The sequence below is a fragment of the Crocodylus siamensis genome, chromosome 3 (genome assembly GCF_052110815.1).
Source record: "Crocodylus siamensis isolate JL-2025a chromosome 3, ASM5211081v1, whole genome shotgun sequence".
Taxonomy (NCBI): domain Eukaryota; kingdom Metazoa; phylum Chordata; order Crocodylia; family Crocodylidae; genus Crocodylus; species Crocodylus siamensis.
This window is the reverse complement of record NC_143397.1, coordinates 171,429,070-171,451,164: the sequence shown is the minus strand read 5'-3', so window position 1 is coordinate 171,451,164 and position 22,095 is coordinate 171,429,070. Positions and strand designations below refer to the sequence as shown.

Below are 22,095 nucleotides of genomic sequence, written 5' to 3'. Positions count from 1 at the left end.
CTCGGGTGCCCTTGTTCTCACTCTCGGGCACCGGGGCTCCTCGCCCACCTGGCGCCTCCTTGGGTCGGGCCCCAATCTCTCGCCCGTTCCCCGCGCCCTGGGCCTGTCACGCTGGCGCCCAGCTACTTGCTGGCTCCTCCTGGGTCGGCTCGCCAGCGCCACTCACTACCGGCGCCCCCTGGGCCGGGTCCTAGCCGGCGCCTGGCTAATTGCCGGCTCTGTCTTAAGTCTGGAGCGCTCTCGCCGCCCTAGCCTCGGCGCCCTTGGGCCGGCACGCTCCCTCTGCCCGGATCTCGGCTCTATCACCGCCCTAGTCTCGGCGCCCTCGGGCCGGCTCACTCCCGCCGCCCTAGTCTCGGCGCCCTCGGGCCGGCTCACTCCCGCCGCCCTAGTCTCGGCGCCCTCGGGCCGGCTCACTCCCGCCGCCCTAGTCTCGGCGCCCTCGGGCCGGCTCACTCCCGCCGCCCTAGTCTCGGCGCCCTCGGGCCGGCTCACTCCCGCCGCCCTAGTCTCGGCGCCCTCGGGCCGGGTTCTAGCCTGAGCTCTATCACTGCCTTAGTCTCGGCGCCCTCGGCCGGCTCTATCGCCGTCCTAGTCTCGGCGCCCTCGGGTGGTTAGCTCGGCTGCTCTCACTGCGCCAGCCTTAGCTCTATCGCCACCCTAGTCTCGGCGCCCTTGGGCCGGCGCTATCACCGCCCTAGTCTCGGCGTCCTTGGGTGGCTAGCTAGGCCTGGCTATTCGGCCTCTCTCTGGGGCCTCGCCCCCTCCAGGGGCCTCTACCGCACTCCCTGCGCTTCGCCCCTGTGGGCTTCCCACTCTGGGGCCAACACGCCACGCGCCCTGTCCTTGCCCCGCTCCGGGGCCTTGCCCTCTCTAGGGCTGACTCCGCGCCTCTTGCGCTCTGTCGCTGCCCCGCTCCGGGGCTAAACACCGCCCTTATGGGCTGGGGTCTGTAACCCCGCACACCGCGCCTCCCTGGCGCACTATAATGCCCAGCAGCACCGACACTAGTGCCCCTGGCACTGTGCCTCAGCTGGGCACTGGGAACCCCCAAGCTGTTGGGGAGTTCCCCTGAGGCCTCCTCGCTCCCCTACCGCCTCACCCGGTCCTCCGGTGTAAACTGTAACGTAATACTCCAGCCATCTGGCTATAACATAAATACAGAGGCTCCACATGCCTAACAACTCCAAGCCCCCCCAGGGCTTTCCATCCTACCTCCAGTCAGGGCGATCTTGTTCCCTGCATCATCGCGGCCTGTGAGTGGGGTAAAGCAGCAAGCACTCCCTCAGGCCACTCAGCTCGAGCCGCAGAGCTCCTGCTCCTGCGGCAGCCAGAAGGGAACTGTGTTTCCAGCTCCGGCCTCAGCTGGTTATAAAGGCCAGGCCCTGCCCTCTTCCGGCCATGTGACCGCCTGGTTGCCCTGGCAACCAGGCACCTGAGCTGCCTGGGTGATTGGCAGCTCTGCCAATCACCCTCACAGTCACGGGGCACCTCTGTGACTCCGTGACACAGGTCTTCAAAGAATGTATTTCTAAGCACTTGAAGGAGAATGTGATTAGGAACAGTTAGCATGGACACACCAAGGGCAAGTCATGGCTGAACAATCTGATTGCCTTATATGATGAGGTAAGTGGCTCTGTGGATGCGGAGAAACCAGTGGGCATAATATACCTTGACTTCAGCTAGTCTTTTGATACCTTCTCCCACAGCATTCATGCAAGCAAGCTGAGGAAGTATGGGTTGGACAAATGTACTCTAAGGTAGACAGAAAGCTGGCTGGATTGTTGGGCTCAACAGGTAGACATCAATGGCTCAATGTCTAGCTGGAAGCCAGTATCAACTGGAGTGGCCCAGGGGTTGGTCCTGGGGCTGATTTTTTTCAATATCATTAACGGTCTGGAAGAAGGGATGGACTGCACCCTCAGCAAGTTTGCAAGTAATACCAAACTGGGGGGTGTAGTAGATATGCTGAAGGGTAGGGCTAGGATTCAGAGTGACTGAGACAAATTGGAGGATTGGGCCAAAAGAAATCTCATGAGGTTCAACAAAGACAAGTACAAAGTCCTGCACTTAGGATGGAAGAATCCCATGCACCACTACAGCCTGGGGACGGACTGGGTAAGCAGTAGATCTGCAGAAAGGGACCTGGGGGTTGCCGTAGACAATAACATTGATACAAGACAGCAGCGTGCCCTTGTTGCCAAGATGGCTAACAGCATACTGGGCTGCATTAGTAGGAGAATTCCGAGATCGAGGGAAGTAATTATTCCCCTCTATTCTGCGCTAGTGAGACCATATCTGGAGTACTGTGTCCAGTTTTGGGCCCCCACTACAGAAAGGATGTGGACAAATTGGAGAGAGTCCAGTGGAAAGCAACAAAAATGGCTTGGGGGCTGAGGCACATGACTTATGAAGAGAGAATGAAGGAACTAGGTTTATTTAGTCTGCAAAAGAGAAGACTGAGGGGGGATTTGATAGCAACCTTCAGCTACTTGAAGGGAGGTTCCATAGAGGAAGGAGCTAGAGACTGTTCTCAGTAGTGACAGATGACAGAACAAGGACCAATGGTCTCAAGTTGCAGTAAAGGAGGTTTGGGTTGGATATTAGGAAAAAACTTGCTCACCAGGTGGGGGGTGAAGCACTGGAACAGGTTACCTAGAGAGGTGGTGGAATCTCCATCCTTGGAGGTTTTTAAGGCCCGGCTTGACAAAGCCTTGGCTGGGAGGATCTAGTTTGGCATGGTCCTGTTTTGAGCAGAGGGTTAGACTAGAGCTCCTGAGGTTCCTTCCAACCCTAATTTTCAGTGATTCTATGATTCTAACCTAGGGCCTAAATAATAAGATTCCGAACAGAGTGAATTGCTGGCACTTGTTCAAAATACACTTTTCAGTATGCTATGCAAATATTTTTGCTATCCCCATAAAAGTTACTGAAGTATTTAAAAGTGATGTGATACGTTGGATAAATAAACATACATCATAGTAAAGCAAGCTCTTAAATTAGTTAACAATTGTAAAAGTTTCATTGTCAATAGGCACAATGTATATGAAATGAACCCCAATTTGTTACATGCAAGATGACCCTTAATGGAAAGCTGAGGATGTATCAAATAAATCTGATGAAGGATGCGTTGAGGAGAATGTTCTTTTGTGACTTGGGTGATCAGGGATGATTAAGTGAATGCACTGAAGTGATGAGATGGGTTGATTTTATTAGCTCTCACCTATATGTGTCGTCTTTTTCACTTTTTCCAATGCCAAGGAGTCCCCAGGTTGAGAATTACTTGCCTGCTTAGAAGCTCCCTTCTGTGGTGAAGGTGCAGTACCATCCTTTACCGTTTCACTCAATTTACTGACTCTTGTATGTCCCAGCTTATCAGAGCTACTGGGCAGTGTATGTCTGTTAAATTTAGCATTGCATTTTAGCAAAGCATCTGTGTCAAATATAGGCTGGGAGGACTCATGCATGCCTTCCCAACTTGTAGTGTAGTCTGTTAGTCCACCAGCTTTACCACTCAGTTCAGGACACACACCATGAAGCAATCCTCCCCCTATAATTACCAGAAAATAACAAAGACATTAGAATTCATCCTTATTTCTTCATTTACTTAACAGAATGAAGAAACTCACATAGGTAACAACACAGGCAGAACATAAGCAACATGTTTTTAATGGACATTATGATATGCTGAGATTCACAAATTCGAAAAGCACGCAATACCTCTCACCCTCCTCGCCCCAACCAAGACTTTTTATGGTATACATTTTACAGTACATGTGAATGCTTCATAATTTAGAAGCTAATGGGGTTGGGAGGTATGTCAGTTTAAGACAAACTAGAGTTAGAATGTACACATACATGTTAAAATGTAAACATACAATTTATTCTGGCCCAGTGAGTTCATTCATCTTTTTGTATTACTTCAGGCAATAGCAAAATGGAAATAACTCGCCACCAGAATGGAGGAAGCACAGGTTTTAGAAGCACAGAAAAGCATCATAGCAATATTAGTGGGCTCAGATATGAAAACAAATCAGGCGGTTAGGATTAGAAACTGACTTTATGCAAGATGGTGTGTATTAGGTGATAAATAGAGATGATAAATACCACATCATGGAATCAGACTGCGACTCCATTTTCCAGCATAACTGTGAAGTGAACTTAGCAGTGTTTTTACACAGTGGTTCATGAATAGCATCCAAGGAAGCCTGCATAGTGAAGGTGAATGGTCTATAGTACAGGGACTCAATTACTGCAAAAGGATGGCTGTGAGGCATTACATATAATCTATAAGTAAATCATTATCTGTGGACAGCTCCATAGAACATGGCATTAGTTACAAATAGTTGCTAAAAACTATTGGTGAAATATATTTTTGCTTTTTTGCTTACTGTTGACCCTAGCAATGAGAAATAGCTTACCAATGGCTGCTTTCACTTGAATAGCCTCTGATTCCTGTGAAAATTCACTGAGTCCAGCTGCATTAACAGCTCTGACTCTGAAAACATAGTTTTCATCAGTCAGGAGTCCATGGCAAATAAATCTAAAATAAAACGGTGAAGGAATATTTAGAGAATACTGAAAGAAGTCCAAAAAAGACAAGACAAAACTACAGCATCATTTTTTTTTTTTGGCTTTTGGAACTCAGCACTGAAATTCTGAATACTGTGGTTGACAGAAGTCATGCTACTGTCCAGGAATTCATCAATGTGGTACCTGTAGTGCAGTGAGACACAAAGGAAACTTAGATATCAGCACAAAGGCTGACAAAAAAATTAATCTCAGGAACACATAAACCTTTTTCAACAGCAAATTCTGGAAATAACTGATCAGTACATGAGTGATTTTATTAGGAGTGTTAGGATTCTGTCTCATAAAAATGTTGCACATGAAGCTGTGTAAACCAGGTGAAATATGGAAAACTTAAATGAAGATAAGACTTGGGTGATGATGAGCAGGACAAGGAACAGACGGAAATTTGACCTTACGTGAATGATAGCATTTCTCTGTAAGTCTCAAATTATTCCTGCCTGGTAACAGAGAAATGTCAAAGAATGGAGGATAATGATGCTAACATTAGCCTTGTTAATAAATTACTGTAATAGGTCATAACATGCCAGACTTGCTTCTCAATTAAAATGATATATGCACTAATTCCTATCAAATTACCAAAATTATTCTGGACTTCCATCAGTGTAACTGGGATCAGAACTGGGATTTTGTGAATTTAGGATCTAATTCTGAAAAGCTTATTCAGACTAAATTTTCCTGTGGCAAAATATTGATTTAATTTACTAAGGTATATATATCTTGATTAACTTTATTAACCAACTAGCCAATTGCCTGTCAAGAATGGGGGGGGGGTGGAGCAGGAAGGGATGGAGCCCTGTGGCCCCTCCGTCCGAGCCTGCTTCCCCCTTCCCTCCTGCTGCTTTGGGGCTGGGCCTGTTCCCCTCCTCCTTGCTGCAGTGGTGGGAGAAGGAGTGGGCCTGGGCCCGATTTGTGGGAGGATGATGCCCGAGGGTGGGAAGAAGCCGGGCTGCCTGGGGGTGGGGGGGGCAGGGGAACAGTGGGCCCGGGCTGGAACTGGCAGCGGTGGGGGGATGAGAGGAGCGAGGGGGGGGGCCCAATGTGGGGGTGTGGGGAATGGGGGAGGAGTAGGACCTGCTCCCCCACATGGTGGCAGTTGGAGGAGTGGGTGTGGGCCCAATGCAGGGGGAGGACTGGGACCTAGCCTGGGGAGAAGCCAGGCCAATGCAATGGGGGGAGGACCGGGCCAGGGCCAACCTGGTGGTGATGGGGGTATGGGAGAAGTGGGTTCAAGGCCGACGCGGGGTAGGAGGGACTGGTGGGGGAGGAGTGGGACTGGGTCTGAGGAGGGGAGGAGGCCTGCTCCACCCCTACCCCTACTGCTGCTGCAGCGGGCCAGGCCTGCTGCTCCCGTCCACTGCCATGGTGGGTTGTCTTCTCCCACTGATTGGGCTCAGTCCTCCTCCTCCCCGCCTCAGGCCTGGTCCCACTCTTTCCCCATCCCTCCCTTATCCTTGTGTTGGCTCAAAGCCTGCTCCTCCTGCCCTCCCCGCCATTGCTGGGTCAGCCCAGACCTGCTGCTTCCCCTGCCATGGAGGCCCGGCTTCTCCTCACTCTCAGGCCCAGTCCTCCCCTGTATTGGGCCCGGCCCAGTCCTCCCCTCCCCTCCCCCCACCACTGTCACATTGGGCCCTGCAGGCAGCAATGACAGAAGAAGGGAGGGGTAGGCTGAGGCCAGAGCCAGTGGCCTGGCCCCCCACAGCATTCCAACTCCACTGCCCCCCTGCGCTGCCACCACCATCACCTGTGAGGAGTGGGGGGGACGAGGCCGGGTCTGGTGGCCTCCCACCCCCACCTCCACTCCGTCATCGCCCCTCCCCGTTTCATCCACTCTGTTGCCCTCACTTCCAGGGAGCAGGGCGAGGGAGAGGGACGAGGCCAGCTGTGCTGGCGTCTCCCCACCACTCCATCCCCTGTGTCTCTGCCATCAGGCAGCACTTCACCACCGCCAGTTTCTATTTAAATGTTTGTTTGGACACTGATTGGCTGTATGTGTGTGTGCACATGTGTTGGCAGACACAGGGGCAGAGTGTGTGTGTGTGTGTGTGTGTTCATAGGGTGAGTTGCACAAGTACACCCCTCCATACACATGCACCTATGCCTCCCCTTGCACTACCATACACAAACCCAGTCACCCTCCCCCCAAATTCACCCACACGCCACATACTTACACACCCACAGCCCCCACAAACCTATACCCACTCCCCACAATATACAAGAATAAGACTTCATTTTAAGCTATTGTGCATTCACCACTACGTACACTATACAAATGCATATAAACCAGGACAAAAAATTTTTTTGAAATCAAATTAATGAATGTTGTAGGTGATCACTTTTTAGAATATAATTTGGTATTTTTCTGGTTCTGAGATGGCAAAACCCTTTGCTGAAAGGAGTACTTCTGGGAGCAAGGGGAGGGACTTCTGGTGGCAAAGGTCAGGGGTTAGGGGGTGGGACTTTTGGTCACAAGATGGAGACCAAGGGGTGGGGAACCTGTCAAGGGGTGAGGCTACCCATGTGGCCCTTGACAACTTGCCAAAATTTGGTAAGCAGCCCTCCATCCAAAATAATTGCCCGCCCCATCCTAAAGTGATTTAAGCCTTTGTTTGCTACTTTGGTATCATTAGTATTACTGCCACCAGTCCCTTGCTCAGGCTTTGGTGCCTGTCAAGAATAAGCCACCAAAAAAAGTTGCCATGTTTGGTAATCAAAGCCAGCAAATCAGAAATCTTGCATTCCATGCTTTTGGATATATTACCTTGTGCCTTTCACTGGATTGTTGTTGCATGGTTCCCAATGACCAGATCCAACTATGCTTGCTTCTATGTAATACCCGACCAACTCCTTTGCATCTTCGGGTTCTGTCCAAGTGACAACCACCGAGGTGTCTGTATTCCTGGTTGGTATAATACGGCCAGGAGCTTTTGGAATATCTGGTGGGGGAAAAAACAAAACCAAATGAATGACCAGTAATGTTGGAATTGTGCTATACTATAGCACAAGGAGTCTCTGTGTCCATGCAAGTGTTATAAGCATCATATTTTTTTGGTGAAACAGTAATCATTAGGGCTGGCAACATGAATGCCACATGCCCCTGGAGGGTGGGGGGTATGGTGAGCTCTAGCAGGTGGCGGTGGCGGCGGGAGCGTGGCAGCAGTAAATAGGGAGCTCCTGCAGGCAGTTGTGGAGCTGGCGGGGGGCAGGGGGGACCGAGCACTGAACAGAGGTCAGTGACCACCTGCAGATGGTGCCAGCAGCGCCAGTGGTGGCCAGCAGCGATCATGGACAGCCCACAGGTGCTGCTGGTGCTGTTGGCAGCGGGGGGAGGGGTGGCAAGCGGTGACCACCTGCAGGTGCTGCTAGCAGTGTCAGTGATGCCTTTTCATAGGGGGTGCACTGTCATGCTCAGGGGGTGCATGTGCACCCCCTACACATCACCAATGGCTGGCAATATAGAGGAATTATTTTCAGTGAAAAACTGAAAACAAAAAAAGAGTGTGATTTTTGGATGAATTCCTTCTCCCCCCTTGTGCAATTTTCTTTTCATGTATTTAATTTCTACTAAATTACTTGCTGTCTTTGCTGCAGTTTTTGTATCTGCCATTAAATATACAATGGATAACTCAGGTCATGATTAAATATGTAAAAAAGAACATATCACTATCTACAGTCCACAGTAGTGCCAACCATGTAAAACCCATAAGTCTTCTTCCTGTAAAGTAATTCAACCATTATATAGTCTCAGAGACTGTATAATATAATTGGTAATGCACTTACCAAGTTTGTCACCCACCACAGTTGACTCTGTTGCTTCACAGGGCTCACCAATGCCAGCTGAATTACAACAGCGAACACGGAAATGGTAAGATTTCCCTTCAGCCAAATCAAAAACAGCAAAACGAGGAGATTTTACAGGGATCTCAGTGTTCACTCTCTGCCAGTTCTCGGTGCCTGCAATACACTGCAATCAAAAGAAGAAACAGTTTTTAGGACAAATATTCCAAGAACAAAACTTAGAAAATTATCTAAGATGTCAAGCAGTTCCATCTGGACTGCTAAAGGCACAGCTATTATGGAAGAAAGACCCTGTACTCTTCTGTTTGGCAAGGCCTCAGAATGAATTAATAGATTTCTCACCTTTTAGGTGATCACTGATTCCAGAGTCCATGCCTATATGATTCCTGTGCCATAGCAAGGAAGGTTGGTGCCTGGGGCAAGACCAAAAACTACCGCCCCCAAACTTCAATTATTATAAAAATAAGTAATTTTAATTGTGTGCCAAATAAGAAAAATATTGCATTTATTACCACATATACAACATACTTTCTGGGTTGGTTTGGGGGACCGTGTCTTTGCAGGGAGCAGGAGAGGTGAGTTATACCACCCCTACTTTGGACCTTACTAGGGCATGAGTGGGCCATACCAATGCCTGTTGCAGGGAAGGAGCATGGGCTATACCAATGCGGGTACACAGCCCTACCTATGTGGCTGTGTGCATGCTGCCAGGAAGCAAGTAGACTGTACCACTGGTGTGGGGTGGGGGAGTGGACTGTACCAAGCCGGGGTCTAGCGGGAGGGTGGGGGGGTGGAACTTCCTGGATGGCCCTGAGCATGGTGGCTCATGAGGAGCCATTGGCATGGGGGGGAGGGGCGGGCTTCCCACGTGGGCTGTGCCATGGGTAGCTCCCCCCTTCACCAGCTGCTAGGGGGGCAGGAATGGAGAGCCCCAAGCCGCCAACTGCAGCCAAAGCAATAGGGGCAGTGGCATCTAGATGGGAGCCTAGGAGGTTCTATGTTAGCCCCTTGCAGGTCAGTTGGACAGCCCTGTCCTGAATAAAGTGTTTTAGCACTTGCTCAGACTTTAGAGTTTTCAGAATGTGAAAAGAAGCATCTTCCACAAAAAGTTTTGCAGATATCTCAAATCACCAAAGAGACAATACATTATCATCACAGTGCTTGTTGAAGCTCCATGGCCACTACAGTGCGCCCTTTAGGGTGGCTTGCATCACAGTGTCTTGGCAGAGAAATCCCTTATTCTCTAATAAATTCAGGGACTACAATCATTGGCGTGCACTGTGAATGACTGTACAATTAAGATAGTCTTTTGTGCACTCTTTTCTACTAGGATGAACCATGAGCTGAGCTAGATTTTTCAAAAAAAAAAAGTTTTAATTATTAATGTTTTTCAAAAAACAATCAATTTTCACTGATACAGAAGTGATATATTTGGGCTAAGTACAGAAAGTCAAAAAGCCCAAGGCTAAATCAATTCAGTCTTTAGAGGTTAATCTAACCTGCATAGATTGAACCAACAAACAAGTGAACAGATATTTACTTTTGATTCTGGAAATGCAGCCACCTGCCTGCAGTGACCCATCGGGGTTACCTAAAGGCACTATTTCAGATGACAGCCCTCAGTTTGTTTTTGAAGAATTTCAAAGAAAATTAAGACAATGTTATCAGAGAACACAACATCTGTTCCAGGTCATCCAGCATCCAATGAGTTAACAAGTGCTTTTGTCATACAGATATTTAAAAGAACACGCAGGCAGAAATGAAGGGAAAAGCTTGCCACACTGGGTTGCCAGTTTTCCCTAAACTGGAAATTGGCCTTACTCCCATTATCTGCTTTTCAGAAAACCTCAGCAGAGCCACCTTTTATGTCAATAAGTTGATTTACTTCATTTACATTGTAAAATCATTCAAATTTCATGAGATGGATTGGAAATAGAACAGAGAAAAGAACCCACAAAGTCTGTTGTTTTCCATTACAATTATTCCTGGACCAAGGGAGGGAAGTGGATGAGACAGTTATTGCCAGAAGGATGCCAATACCTGGATGAAACAGGTATTGTCAGAAGCAGAGATAAATGGAGAACCACAAAGGATCATGTAGATTAGCAGTAACGTGATTAAGGTTAAGGAAAGACAAAGGGCACTTAAATTAAAACTGACAATTGTGTAATTACTGGAAAAGAAAAATGATGGTTATTTGTATTGACCTGAATGAGCATATGAAAATGTCAATGAAGAGGATGGTTGTGAGGGCACAGAAGCCTCCTGAGGGATACCTCCAAGCACAGTGTACATACAGAGCTCCCACAAGACTAACTTTCAGATAAAATAGCCCAGGACTACAATTCTCTGTTTCCTCCATACTAACCCCTTATGTTGAAAGTATGTCAACCTATATCTGCTAGAATGCTATGTCATGATACAATGCAAAGTGGAGGATCTTACAGCACTAGGCACATTGTTTTCTCTTTCATGAAGATTTTTTTCCTTGTTAATTCTTTCTTGCAGTTTTCCTTAATCAAGAGTAAAAGTTATTCCTGAGTGAATGTTCAAGTTTTATTCACTAAGCAGGGAAAATTCACAAGTCTGAAGAAAGATGGGCACCATAATTTGGAAAAAATATTAGGCAAGACGGCAGAATATGCTTTAGAGATGACATGCCATTTGACACTGATGCTATTTTACCTTCTCCACAAAATACATGACACCCTCATGGCCTCGCTCTCCAGGAGGTTTCCAGCTGAGCACCACATAGTTTTTAGTAGCTTCAATAACTTGGAGGTTTGAAGGTGGCCCAGGAACAACACCCTCTGTAGAACAGGATAGAAGAGAGAGAAATACATGTTTGAGTCAAGCAGCTAAGCTAGGAAAGTCCTCAGCCCTGATCCAGGTGCTCCAGTAAATACATCAATAGATTTGTTTGTGTTGCATCAGACAACCTCAAAGTTGAGTGATTTTAGAAGTCTTTAAAAATGTGCCGACTTACTTGAATTTCTGAATTATTGCTGGATTGAAAATATAAAAAAGTATCTCATTAGAAAACTATGAACCACTCTTTAGGAGTATATTTCTCTCAAAATATAATTGAATTAAAAATCATCAAAACACTGTTTCTCTTTAAATTTGCATTATCTGTGTGCATAATTGTTTATTTGGACAACATACACAGGGATAGATATTTTAAGGTACAGTGATTCTAGCTGGGAAGGACTTTGGTCTGATCCAAAGTCCATTGAATTTAATGAAGACTGGCTTAAATAAGCTTCTATAGGCTTCAGTAAGGTTCAGTTTCAATAAGCATCAGATTCCACTGGCTTCAATAAACTTCAGATCAGATTGTTTAAAGAGAAAGTACATGTTTACCTGTTGGTTCTTCCTCAGTAACAATAATCTGTCCAGTCCAGGGGGCAGAAGGATGACCTGAAACAGGGTGCAGAATTAACTCAGGAGTCAGAGAAATGAAAAACTGTTTTTAAACAGAAAAGAGGGCTTTTATTTGTTGCTCATACCAAACCTTCACACTAATGATTTCCTGTAAATTCCATCTAGAGGTATGTCTATACTGCAGTTGCTACTGCTACTTGTTAGTCAACCTTAGCTTAATCAACTAGCTTAAGTACTGCTAGCAGCATAGCAAGGCTGCTACAACATCTATCCAAGAAGCTGAACAATACTTAGATGGTTAGCCTCCACTAAGCTCCATACTACTGTAGCTACTACACTGCTAGTTGTACTCGAGGGTGGACATACTCCTGAATGATATTGAGTGTTCTGAGAAAGGCTTGTAAAGAATAATTAAGATATTTATTCATATCACTTTAAAAAATCCACACCCAGGGGATAAAGAAATGGGCAGATGTGATATTGCACTGGAGCCTACTAATAATTTTGTCTCTAACTTGGCACCTCTTTCTCTATACTGAAGAAAGGGAAACTGATAGAAGAATGCCAGAATGAAGGCTCATTTCCAGGGTCGTGCAGATGGACTGGCTAAAGGGATTGTATTCAAAATGACAGAAAGTCTGCAATGGTTATTGTACTATGTCAGGATTGAAGCAGAAAAGTTGAGAAGGTTTGATTATCAAATGAGATGGCTGGGAAAGGACTGTACTTTGATTAACTAAGTTTGCAGGTACTATAATGTTTTTTTGTGAATTTTTAGACAGGTCAGTAAGTACTCTTCTCTTCACTTAACAGATGAGGAAAATGAGATACAAAGAGATCATATGACCCTAGAGAAAATGTCTGAAGGAGGCTGGCGGTAACATTTTCAGAAGCAAAAAGGAGTTACAAGCTTATTGTCCTGGTCCAAAAGATACATCGATACTTAGGTGCCTAAGTCTCATGAGGCACATCCACACATGCAATTAATGCAAAGTCATAGACTCTGGATCCTATTGCTCTGAAGTATATTGCTCCCGGATACACTATTTGAATGTGTGCCTGATACTGCAGCATGTTGAGCCAGGTCAACGCAGCCCTGGGTGGCAGAGGGCCCTGGGAGTCAAGCCAGCCCGGGAATGCTCCTCTGAGCTCATTGCATTGTGGAGGGGCTGGCTGGGCCACAAGGGTGCTTCAGTGTGGGACTAGTCAGCAGGCAGGCCCCACACTGAAATACCCTTGTGCCCCAGCCAGCTGGGTTAGCGTCTACACGCGCAATGCTGCAGAACAAAAAACTGTGGAGTTTATTAGTTTACTCCAGTTTAATAGGGGCACATGTGTAGACACATCATGTTTACTGCTGAGCTACTTAGTCGACTTGCAGTACACGCCTTGTGTAGATGCGCCCACTGAGAGTCAACTTAAGTTACTACTGAAAATGGGTTTTAACCTCCTAAGTCACGTAGAAGTCATGAAGGCACTTTTCAAACTTTTGCTCCCAAGGGAACTCGGGTCATATTTTTACTCCATTTATACTGGTTAAAATCAGAATTAACTCCATTTTCTTCAATGAATCCAAACTAAGCTTACAATATGACCAAAATTGAATGTCCACTGAGCTAAACTATTCCTTGCTGTCATCTTTGAAGTCATTAAGGTCATATTACAGAAGAATTTGGCCATTTGAACTGTAATATTTTTCCATTTGAACTGTATTTTCCATACTATATAATTCAACAGTTCACTCATTAAAGCAGTTGGCAAGTTTCTAGAAGCTGCTGTTTTTCTTTTTCTCTGCTTGGTTGCTCTCATAATACCAAGTTGCAACACAAGGTTCACAGTTGCTAACAGAAACTACGCCACTGCCTTGCCATTAGTCCCAACTGATATGATTTTAGGTAGCTTTTTTGGAATGTCTTATATAACCAGCTTGAAAAATGCCAACTTAGGCACCTGATCCTGTCCCTCTACAGAGTGTTCAGTCAGCTGGGCCTTCTTATGCCACTCTCAAGCACTTTAGAATGAAGTTGGCTGCAATGCCAGCTATTCCAAAGAAAAAAAAGATAAGAATCAAACTGCTGACGTAGGAGTTTTCTATCCAGAGAACACACTTCCCTGCTCCTTTTCTTGTTTTTCTGCACTCTGGTTACCTAGAGGCAAGCTTTGGATGGAGGGATTTCTTTTTTTTAGAATAAATTTTACAAGGAAGAGTAGACTAACTTGTTGGCAAATCCAAATTGCCAAAGGAAGAAGATACGTTTTTGCATTGCTCCCTCTTGTGGAAACTTTGAAGGCTTACAAATCATGATTCCATGACTGATAATTTTTTTAGCCCCTTAGGGAATATATCAAAACAGCTCACTTCTAAGCCTGGCTCTGTCAGCAGGATCCAGAGCTGCCACCGGATCAGAAACTCGGGATGGTATGCTTATTCCAGCATTATTCACAGCTCGGACTCGGAATATGTATGAGCGACCTTCTATCAAACCCGTGACGGGGAAACGAGCAAACTTCACTGGAGTGTCATTGCATTGGGTCCAGTTGGTGGTACCAACCTCGCATCTGAAAAAACAAATAAATGTGATACTGAAGATGGACAGAGGAAGAAAACTCTGAACACAACCTCCTACTACTTTAAACAGTTGTTCATATACATTGGCTTGCTTGTACCAGTTTGCTCAGCACTCACATATTGCCAACATAAAAACATCTGCACAAAGATGTCAAAGCTCAAGTACCTTGCATGAATGCTGGCAATAAATTCCCTGCAGCTACACTGCCTCTTTCATGAAGTACAGAAGGAAAGGGATTTCAGGCTATTCCTTTCAGAGACCTCACTTCAATGCTTATACCCTTTGAAGTGTGGCTCAAGATGATCAGTGAGCATTTCAGCTTCAGCATAAGCTAAGGAAAATCAAACCCCAGTCACCCTTAGTGCTTACAGGGGGTGCATACCTCAACTTTTGTGCCCAGTACTAAGAATTTTCACCTCTGCCGGACATCCAACAAATATAATGAGTTTTACTGGGCAAAAAACATAGTTTAAGAGCCAAATTCTATTTCACAGGTGGGATAAGCATCAGCCTCCCTATTTTCAACCAGTGGGCAGTCCTGTGGGCCAGATGTCCTAGCCCTAAGGACATAACTTTAACACCTCTGATTTTGTCCATAGAAAAGCCATCATTTCTGATGTTTTTGCTTATAACAGGGCACGTCTACATGAGATGCCTTAATGAGCAGTGGACTGTTCTACTGTGCATTAGTGCGTTACAGCAAAAACCATGCTAATGAGCTAATCATAGGCGGAGGGAGAAGAAATTATTCGGGAAGGCAGAGCATATGTGTGCTCCGCCCACCCCTCGCCCCTCCACCCAGCAGGTAAGTCTGTGGGGGAAGGGGTGGGGGAAAGGCCATGGGGGGTGCAGATTGAGACCCCCATAGTGAGGGAGGGAGTGGGGCATAGGCAGGGGCAGGGGTGAGTGGGGCCCTGGTTGGGTTGAGTGGTGGGACAATTGGAGCCCAGGCAGCTCATCCAGGGACATGGGGGAGCTCCCACTTTTGTGTGCATCCTGATCTGTGGGGCAGAGGCAGTTGCTTCTGTGCTTGGCACCCTACTGAAGCTGCTGCTTCCCTGCAGACCCACACAATTCCATGTGCACCCCCCCCCGTGGGGTGCACAGGGGGCATGGTGCAGCTCAGCAGCAGCAGGCGCGTGGCATTGTACCACTCTGGGGACATCTGCAGAGGGGCACAAAGCACGTAGGCAGCAGCCTCCATCCCAAACACAGATAGGGGGGCATGCGCCCCTGGGCCTCCACTGGGGTGTGCACAGCAGCAAGAGCCTCCCTTGCCCCTGGATAAGCCACCCAGGCTCTGACTGTCCTACCACCTGGCCTGGCTGGAGCCCCACTCACCCCTGTCCCTGCTTGTGCCCTGCTCCCTCCCTCACCTTGGGGGCCTCAATCTGCACCCCCAGCAGTCCTTTCCCAAAATAAATTGATACTTGCCTGCTGTGCTGGGCAGTCAGTGATCCACATGCCGGACTGCGGTCCTGGCTGTGTTCATGCCCCTCCCCCCAGCTGCAGCCACCCAGTGCCTGTGGCTGGGCTGCCTTGAGGCCCTACCCACTGCTCCATGCTTGGGGGTGCTGAGCCCTGTTTGACTTGGCCTTCTGCTGCCTATGGTGCTAATGCACAGTAGGATGTGTTCTGCATATTACATGTTGGAAATAAAGTTCACCTTTGCTACTGCACATTAGCACAACTACTGTGCCTTTATCTAGTACCCCATATTAGTGATACTAAACATAATGCACAGTAGCAAAGGCACATGAATGAAGTTGTAGATGCACCTGCAGAGTAGCACCCAAAGGATTCAGTTAGGGAGACCTGGTAGATCAGGCACTAGGCTGGGTCTCAGGACATGTGGGTTTAACTCCCACAACCTTTCTTGAGCAAGTCACTCAGGACATTTAGGCAGGTACAAAGAAACTTTTCAATAATCCCCTAGGCACACAGCTGAATCTTTCTGTGTCTCATACCTTTGAAACTCAGGCCCTTATGGCATTTACATATGTGCTCCATAATTAGAGTGGCTCTGAGAGCTGCTCTAATTAAGGTATCCATAGCAATACATCTATTATTGTCCCTGCACTGAAAAATGGCAGCAGGGCTGCTTTAACTAAAGTTCACCTAACAAGCTTTAGTTAAAACAGCCCTGCTGCCATTTTTCAGTGTGGGGGTGCTGCTATGTATGATGCTGGAGTCTGCTGGAGCACAGGAATTACCACAATCCAGCAGATTTGATTTATCAAGTCTGCTCAGAGGCACTGTAATTATAGTGAGTTGGAGCAGCCTCACTGCACGTGTATAGGAGCCAGTGATGAGGGTCTTTTTTTTTTTAAAAGGGCCAAGACACTGGGGCCAAGTGGGGCAGCCATTGATGGGACTGGGAGAGTGGGCAGGGGATGGGGCCTGTTTGATTCGAAGATTCGGTGGCAGCTGAATCTCTGAATCAGATACAGCTGAATCGATTCAGGACAGTAATTTAAATCACCGAATCAAATCACTGTCCCCCAAGCTGGCTGACTCTGAAGAGAATACTAGCTACTTCGCACAGGCCTAATAAGTAATGGTATACCATCCCTTGTATTTGATCACTACATTTTATTCCTCTATGTCCTCTGTTTTTGAACAACAACAATCAGTAATAGAGATACAGATACAGCATGACATAAATACTGACTTATCAATGAAATATCCAAGGATGTGGCTTCCTCCATCAACAGCTGGCTGTTTCCAGGAGATGATGACATAATCTTTGTTAGCATCTAAGCACTGAACATCCAGGGGTGAACCAGGAGCTCCTGCAATTTCAGCATCTGTATCTGTGAAAATGGAGATACAATGTTTTGAATATGCATGACAGTTATTTCAAGGTTACTCTCTAAAGTCCAAATGCTGTTCCTTTTTAGTAAGAAGTTTTATCATTAACTTCAGTGGGACCATGATTAGGTCCAACATCCCCCTAAAATTCTACATTTCTTTCCCTTTTGCAACAACTTAATAACATTCAATATGCTGAGGCATATTACAATAATTGATACAGACGCTTTGAAACAAACCAGAATCATGCATCTTGATTAGGATGCAGCCATGCATACTTAAACTAAAATCTCTTGGCTGATTAAATGACATTCTGATGACCTATTTTAAGTAAAATGTAAAACTCGATTTTTCAAGCAGAGGTGTTCTGACATTGTTATCTAGTCCTTGGATATACACTGTTGTAATTTTCAAGGGCATGCTTTCCATTTTTGTGATCTCTCTGACACAGACAGATAGAAAGGTAGATTGTATTAAATTACAAGTTGATGAAATATTGCTAGAACACTGACCATCACTACAGTCCAGTCAAAATTAATCTCCCCCACAAAAGGTGGCCAGGTCTTTACCAGGCACTCCCTGAAATATTCATCTTTATGAAATTATAATTTCTAGAATATCAAACTAAGGAATAGAACAAAACCTTTTTTAAGGAAACACTAGTCTTTCTCTTCTAAGGCAGATGAACTAGAATTTATAATACAAGCAGTGACTATTTTCATAAATCAAATCCCAAGCCATTTTTTTAATTAAAAAAATTCTGAGTATATTTTCATTGAAAAGAGTGAATCAAATGAATATGATATTTTCACACACTTGTGCACTACTTGATCTTAGTTTGGTTTGGAAGAAAAACAGTTGTTGCAGTTTGAAACTGTCAGAATCCTATTTTCATGATATTTCCAGCAGTTTCTTCAGTCTGAAGAAGGGGTTTAATTCTAGTCTCAAAGGTTAGGGATAGAAGTTATACATAAACTGGTTTAAGTGATCAGAAACTGGTTTAAACCTGTAACAGAACAGAAGTTCAGTGGTTGAATGTAGTATCAGACTTAACTGATTTAGGTCAAACCAGTTTATGAAACTTCTGTCCCAGACCCCTTCCTAGTTCAAGTTAAATCACAGTCCCCCAGCATCCCAGAATGCTTTGCAGCTCTGGTCTGGGTTGTGTTGTCTGCTCCAGAGAGCAGGGTTGGCCCTGCCCCTCTGCTCCTTACCTGGAGCAGTGAGAGCTGGCTGACAAGGGGGTGGAGGTGAGAAACGCAGCTAGGGCCAGGTTTGCTTGTGGGGGGAGAGAAGGGGCAGCCCCTGCCAGACTTTTCCACACTGGAGTGGAGGAGGCAGGAGGTGTGGGCAGGCAGGCTTAGGCACAGGAGAGGGAGGGTGATTTAAACCCCCTCTCTCACTGGCATGAGACCCCAGCTGAGGTCTGTTTGGCAGGGGGCTGGCAAAAGATGAGTAGATTCCACCCCCTCCCACCTCTGGCAGAGACTGAGGTAAGCAGTTGATAAGGGGAAGAAGAGGGGTTATATTACCCCGTGACTCCCATGGGGGAGGTGGAAGAGGCTGGGGATCTGGGGCTGGAGGGACTGGCCCCCTGCCACCTGTGAGCACAAGGCCAAGACCTGCAGGACCAGAATGAGAGGTGGGAGGTGTTGGCAAAGATCTTGCATGATCTTCACATATATATGCAGGAGGCAGAGCTAAGGGAACAGGAGATGGTCCCGGACTGGGTGGGGTGGTGTCACCAAAGAAAGCAGGGAACTACATTTACATTATAAAGCAGAACCTGTAAAAAGTGGGGACCTAACCAATGACAAAAGACAATTAATCCATGAGGGTCCTGCCAAAGGTGCTATAGGTGACAACCATAGTAATGTCAAGGCAACCAAAGGGGAGAAGAGGATGCAAGTGTGCCTGTAAAAACCCAAGTAGAGATGATGCCTGTGGGATCCCCACTCCAACACCTATGACCACCTGCTGATCCCCCAAGAAGGACTTTCTGAATGCTTGGATGTAAGGAGACACTGTCCTCAGGATTACATAAGACTTATGCATGGCTTTCTCTTGTCTTTTTGGTTTATTATATTCCATTTTAAGTTAGACTAAGCTATGTGTGCTCTCACTGTGTTTTACTGAGCTGTATCTTAGCTTAGGTGAACATTTTTGGTTGTTTTTTGTTGTGTGCTTGAGGTTGCAAATTATTGTGTCCAGTACATGCTTCCTTCAGAGAAAGGACTATTCTTGTTCAAGCTTTTATGAATTCAGTGCCACTACCTTTTTCCCCCAACCACCCCTTCCTCAGCCTAGCAGGGACTGCTCTCCCCTCCCCAAGTGGGGTGGGGGCAGAAGCCTGGCAGGCAGTGCCCGCCCGCTCAAGTAGACCTGGGCTGGGATCCCGTGTGGGCCAGGGAGGGGCTTTAAACCCCCACCCTCCAGTGTGCTAACCCCGGGCTGTGGCCTGGCTACTCCCTCTCTGCTCAAGCAGGGATGGGGGAAAAGCCTTGGAGCTTCAGTCCCTTCCCTTTGGCAGTGACTGGCAGGCTGGGAGACATGCTCTGGTGCAATGGTCTCCAAACTTTTTTGATCGCACACTCCATCAGTAAAAAATTTTTGAGCACACCCCCCCAATATATATATATTTATTTATAAATTATATACATGTACTACTCAGTGTAACACTTTACAAAGTTTGAAGACCACTGTACACTGTACTACTGTACCTCCGCATTGTGGAACTCCCACTCTTCCCTCAGGATACTTTGCGTACCGTACATGACACATGACCGTCTGACATATGGACCGAGTGAGGGCACCAGTGTCAATCCGTACACTAAATATTAGTAAATCTTAATTTCTTTCTTATTTTTTTAGATAAAAAATAAATATAAATAGAAAGTTCTAATATTTTCTTCCCGCACCCCAATGGATCATCTTGCACACCCCCTGGGGTGTGCGCACCCCACTTTGGAGACCACTGCTCTAGTGCCCCTGGCTTCTGGCCTGAGCCACTGCAGGCTTGTGGCTGCATTTCCCGAATCAAAAGTGACTGTCTGTTCACTTGATTCTCGGTTTAATCTCTGTAGTTTAGACTAACATGCAAAGACTCAATCAATTCAGCCTTGGGCTTTTTGACCGTCTGTACTTAGCCATATTGATGAGAATCAGGAGTAAATACACTGAGGAAACTCATAGCAACAGCATGAAACCACAGTATCAGGGAGAAGATTTAAGCATGAGGAATTCAGACATGCAAGAGTGCTTACCCATATCCTTTGAGGTTTGCCTATCACTATACTACACTACATAGACACACTCATTTTGGAAAGGAAGCTGCAGAAGGATAAGTATGTTCTTCCTTTCATATGTTTATTACAAGTCTGAGGCCCTAGGTATCAGAGAAGCCTTGATTTAGTATCTATTTTTAGGCCAACCTTATCTAAAACTTTCAAAGCCAAAGTGTAGGACTAGATGCAGGGGCCTGAAATTGTTTATGCAACCAGATCCTCATTCTTGGGACAGGGTCTGTTTATATAGCTGTAAGTATCTTAACATACTTGTGGGGAAAAATAAACATTTTGTAACCTTTCCAAAAAGTCTGTGTGAAAAGTTTCCACAGAAAAGCCATTGTTTCTGACCAGATCAACATCAGTTTATGTAATTACTCCTGGCATTTTCTCAATCCTGTTGGGAGCTACTTAAGAGAACAGAGGTAGGGGGTGGAGTTAAACAAAAAGGATCTACAGACTTAAAGGAAAATAGTGTACTTTAGTTAATTAAGCATTTTTACATGTTATCTATAAACATGAATTTTAAATATGTTTGGTTTTCCAGAATATTACCACATTTTTTATTATTTATTATAATGGCCCATTTTACAATATTTTTCCAACTCTTATTAGCTCCAAAATAAATACTTTGAAACCTTTGGAAAAGACCCAATTATAACATAACCCCTTGTGGATATTAAAATATTATTTGAACATTCAGGGACTATGCCAAAGCCACTTGAGTCTGGACTCTGTATATTCCCCTCCCCCGGCCCCAATATCAGTGTTATACTACATAACTCATATTTTATAGAATAAATTATTCATTTAATATAGTAACATTATAAACATTATCAGTATTATTGACAATGGCAATATTTTTAAAGCATATGCCATGGTGACTATTTGAAAGGCTTTTATTGTTAATATTTATCACATGGTAGGATCTGAGGTACCACAGATTCTCTTCAATACTTATATTAGGAAATAACTGTGATAAATTCCCACTGACTTAAGCAATACCATATTTCTACCCCTATAGTTTGCTTACAAATGCGTACTTGATAACAGTGACCACTGTATGGAAATAGTAGGTGCCAAAGCACTTTCCAAACTCTGTCAAATGTGTTCCTAACCAGACCTGATCCTATGCATTGCTCTGCACTCACAGGCTTAGGGCTAGGTATTAGGATGTCTATACACACCACTGAAGGGCAACCGGTTGGGATTAAATATGGCAGCTGACCACTTATATAAAGCAATTGGTTAGGATAGGAAGTGAAGAAAATATTTAACTGAAATTGTACAGAAAATCTAAGTAAGCAAGAATTTGTATTAAAAAAAGCAAGTAAGTAATTATCCTAATTAGGATTTGGCAAAGACAGCATGGCTAACTTCCACACTACTTTGACAAGTGTCAGGAGAACTTCAGTGGTCATAAATGATTAAGAACTCAATTCTGTATTTCATGCAAAAGGTATAACAGCAGCAAGAATGATTATTTATTTATAATTTTTTCACAGTGTTCTCTTGTCACAACTGTACATTTCAATAGTTTCTTTCTACAAAGTGTGAATATCTCTGCTCTTGATCGGTTTTCCAAACAGGCTGTTATTTGTGTCTCTCTGGGTTCTGCTGAGTTTGACAAAGTTTAAAAAATGACTCTGGTCATGTTA

At 45.5% G+C, this 22,095-nt stretch overlaps 1 protein-coding gene across 2 annotated transcripts in view; it reads right to left on the bottom strand.

The window, feature by feature from the left end:
* The window catches only part of MYOM1 (myomesin 1), a 104,315-nt gene that overhangs the window by 39,015 nt on the left and 43,205 nt on the right, over positions 1-22,095 (bottom strand). Inside the window, exons 11-18 of one of the 2 annotated variants that reach the window (XM_090039747.1) lie at positions 17,014-17,155; positions 14,132-14,331; positions 11,752-11,808; positions 11,074-11,198; positions 8,371-8,554; positions 7,352-7,526; positions 4,422-4,543; positions 3,224-3,550 (exon numbers count right to left, since the gene is read on the bottom strand). In XM_090039747.1, the coding sequence (XP_089895873.1) occupies positions 3,224-3,550; positions 4,422-4,543; positions 7,352-7,526; positions 8,371-8,554; positions 11,074-11,198; positions 11,752-11,808; positions 14,132-14,331; positions 17,014-17,155 (1,332 nt within the window). The remainder of the gene's footprint in view (positions 1-3,223; positions 3,551-4,421; positions 4,544-7,351; positions 7,527-8,370; positions 8,555-11,073; positions 11,199-11,751; positions 11,809-14,131; positions 14,332-17,013; positions 17,156-22,095) is intronic. The other variant, XM_090039744.1, reaches the window with a different exon arrangement.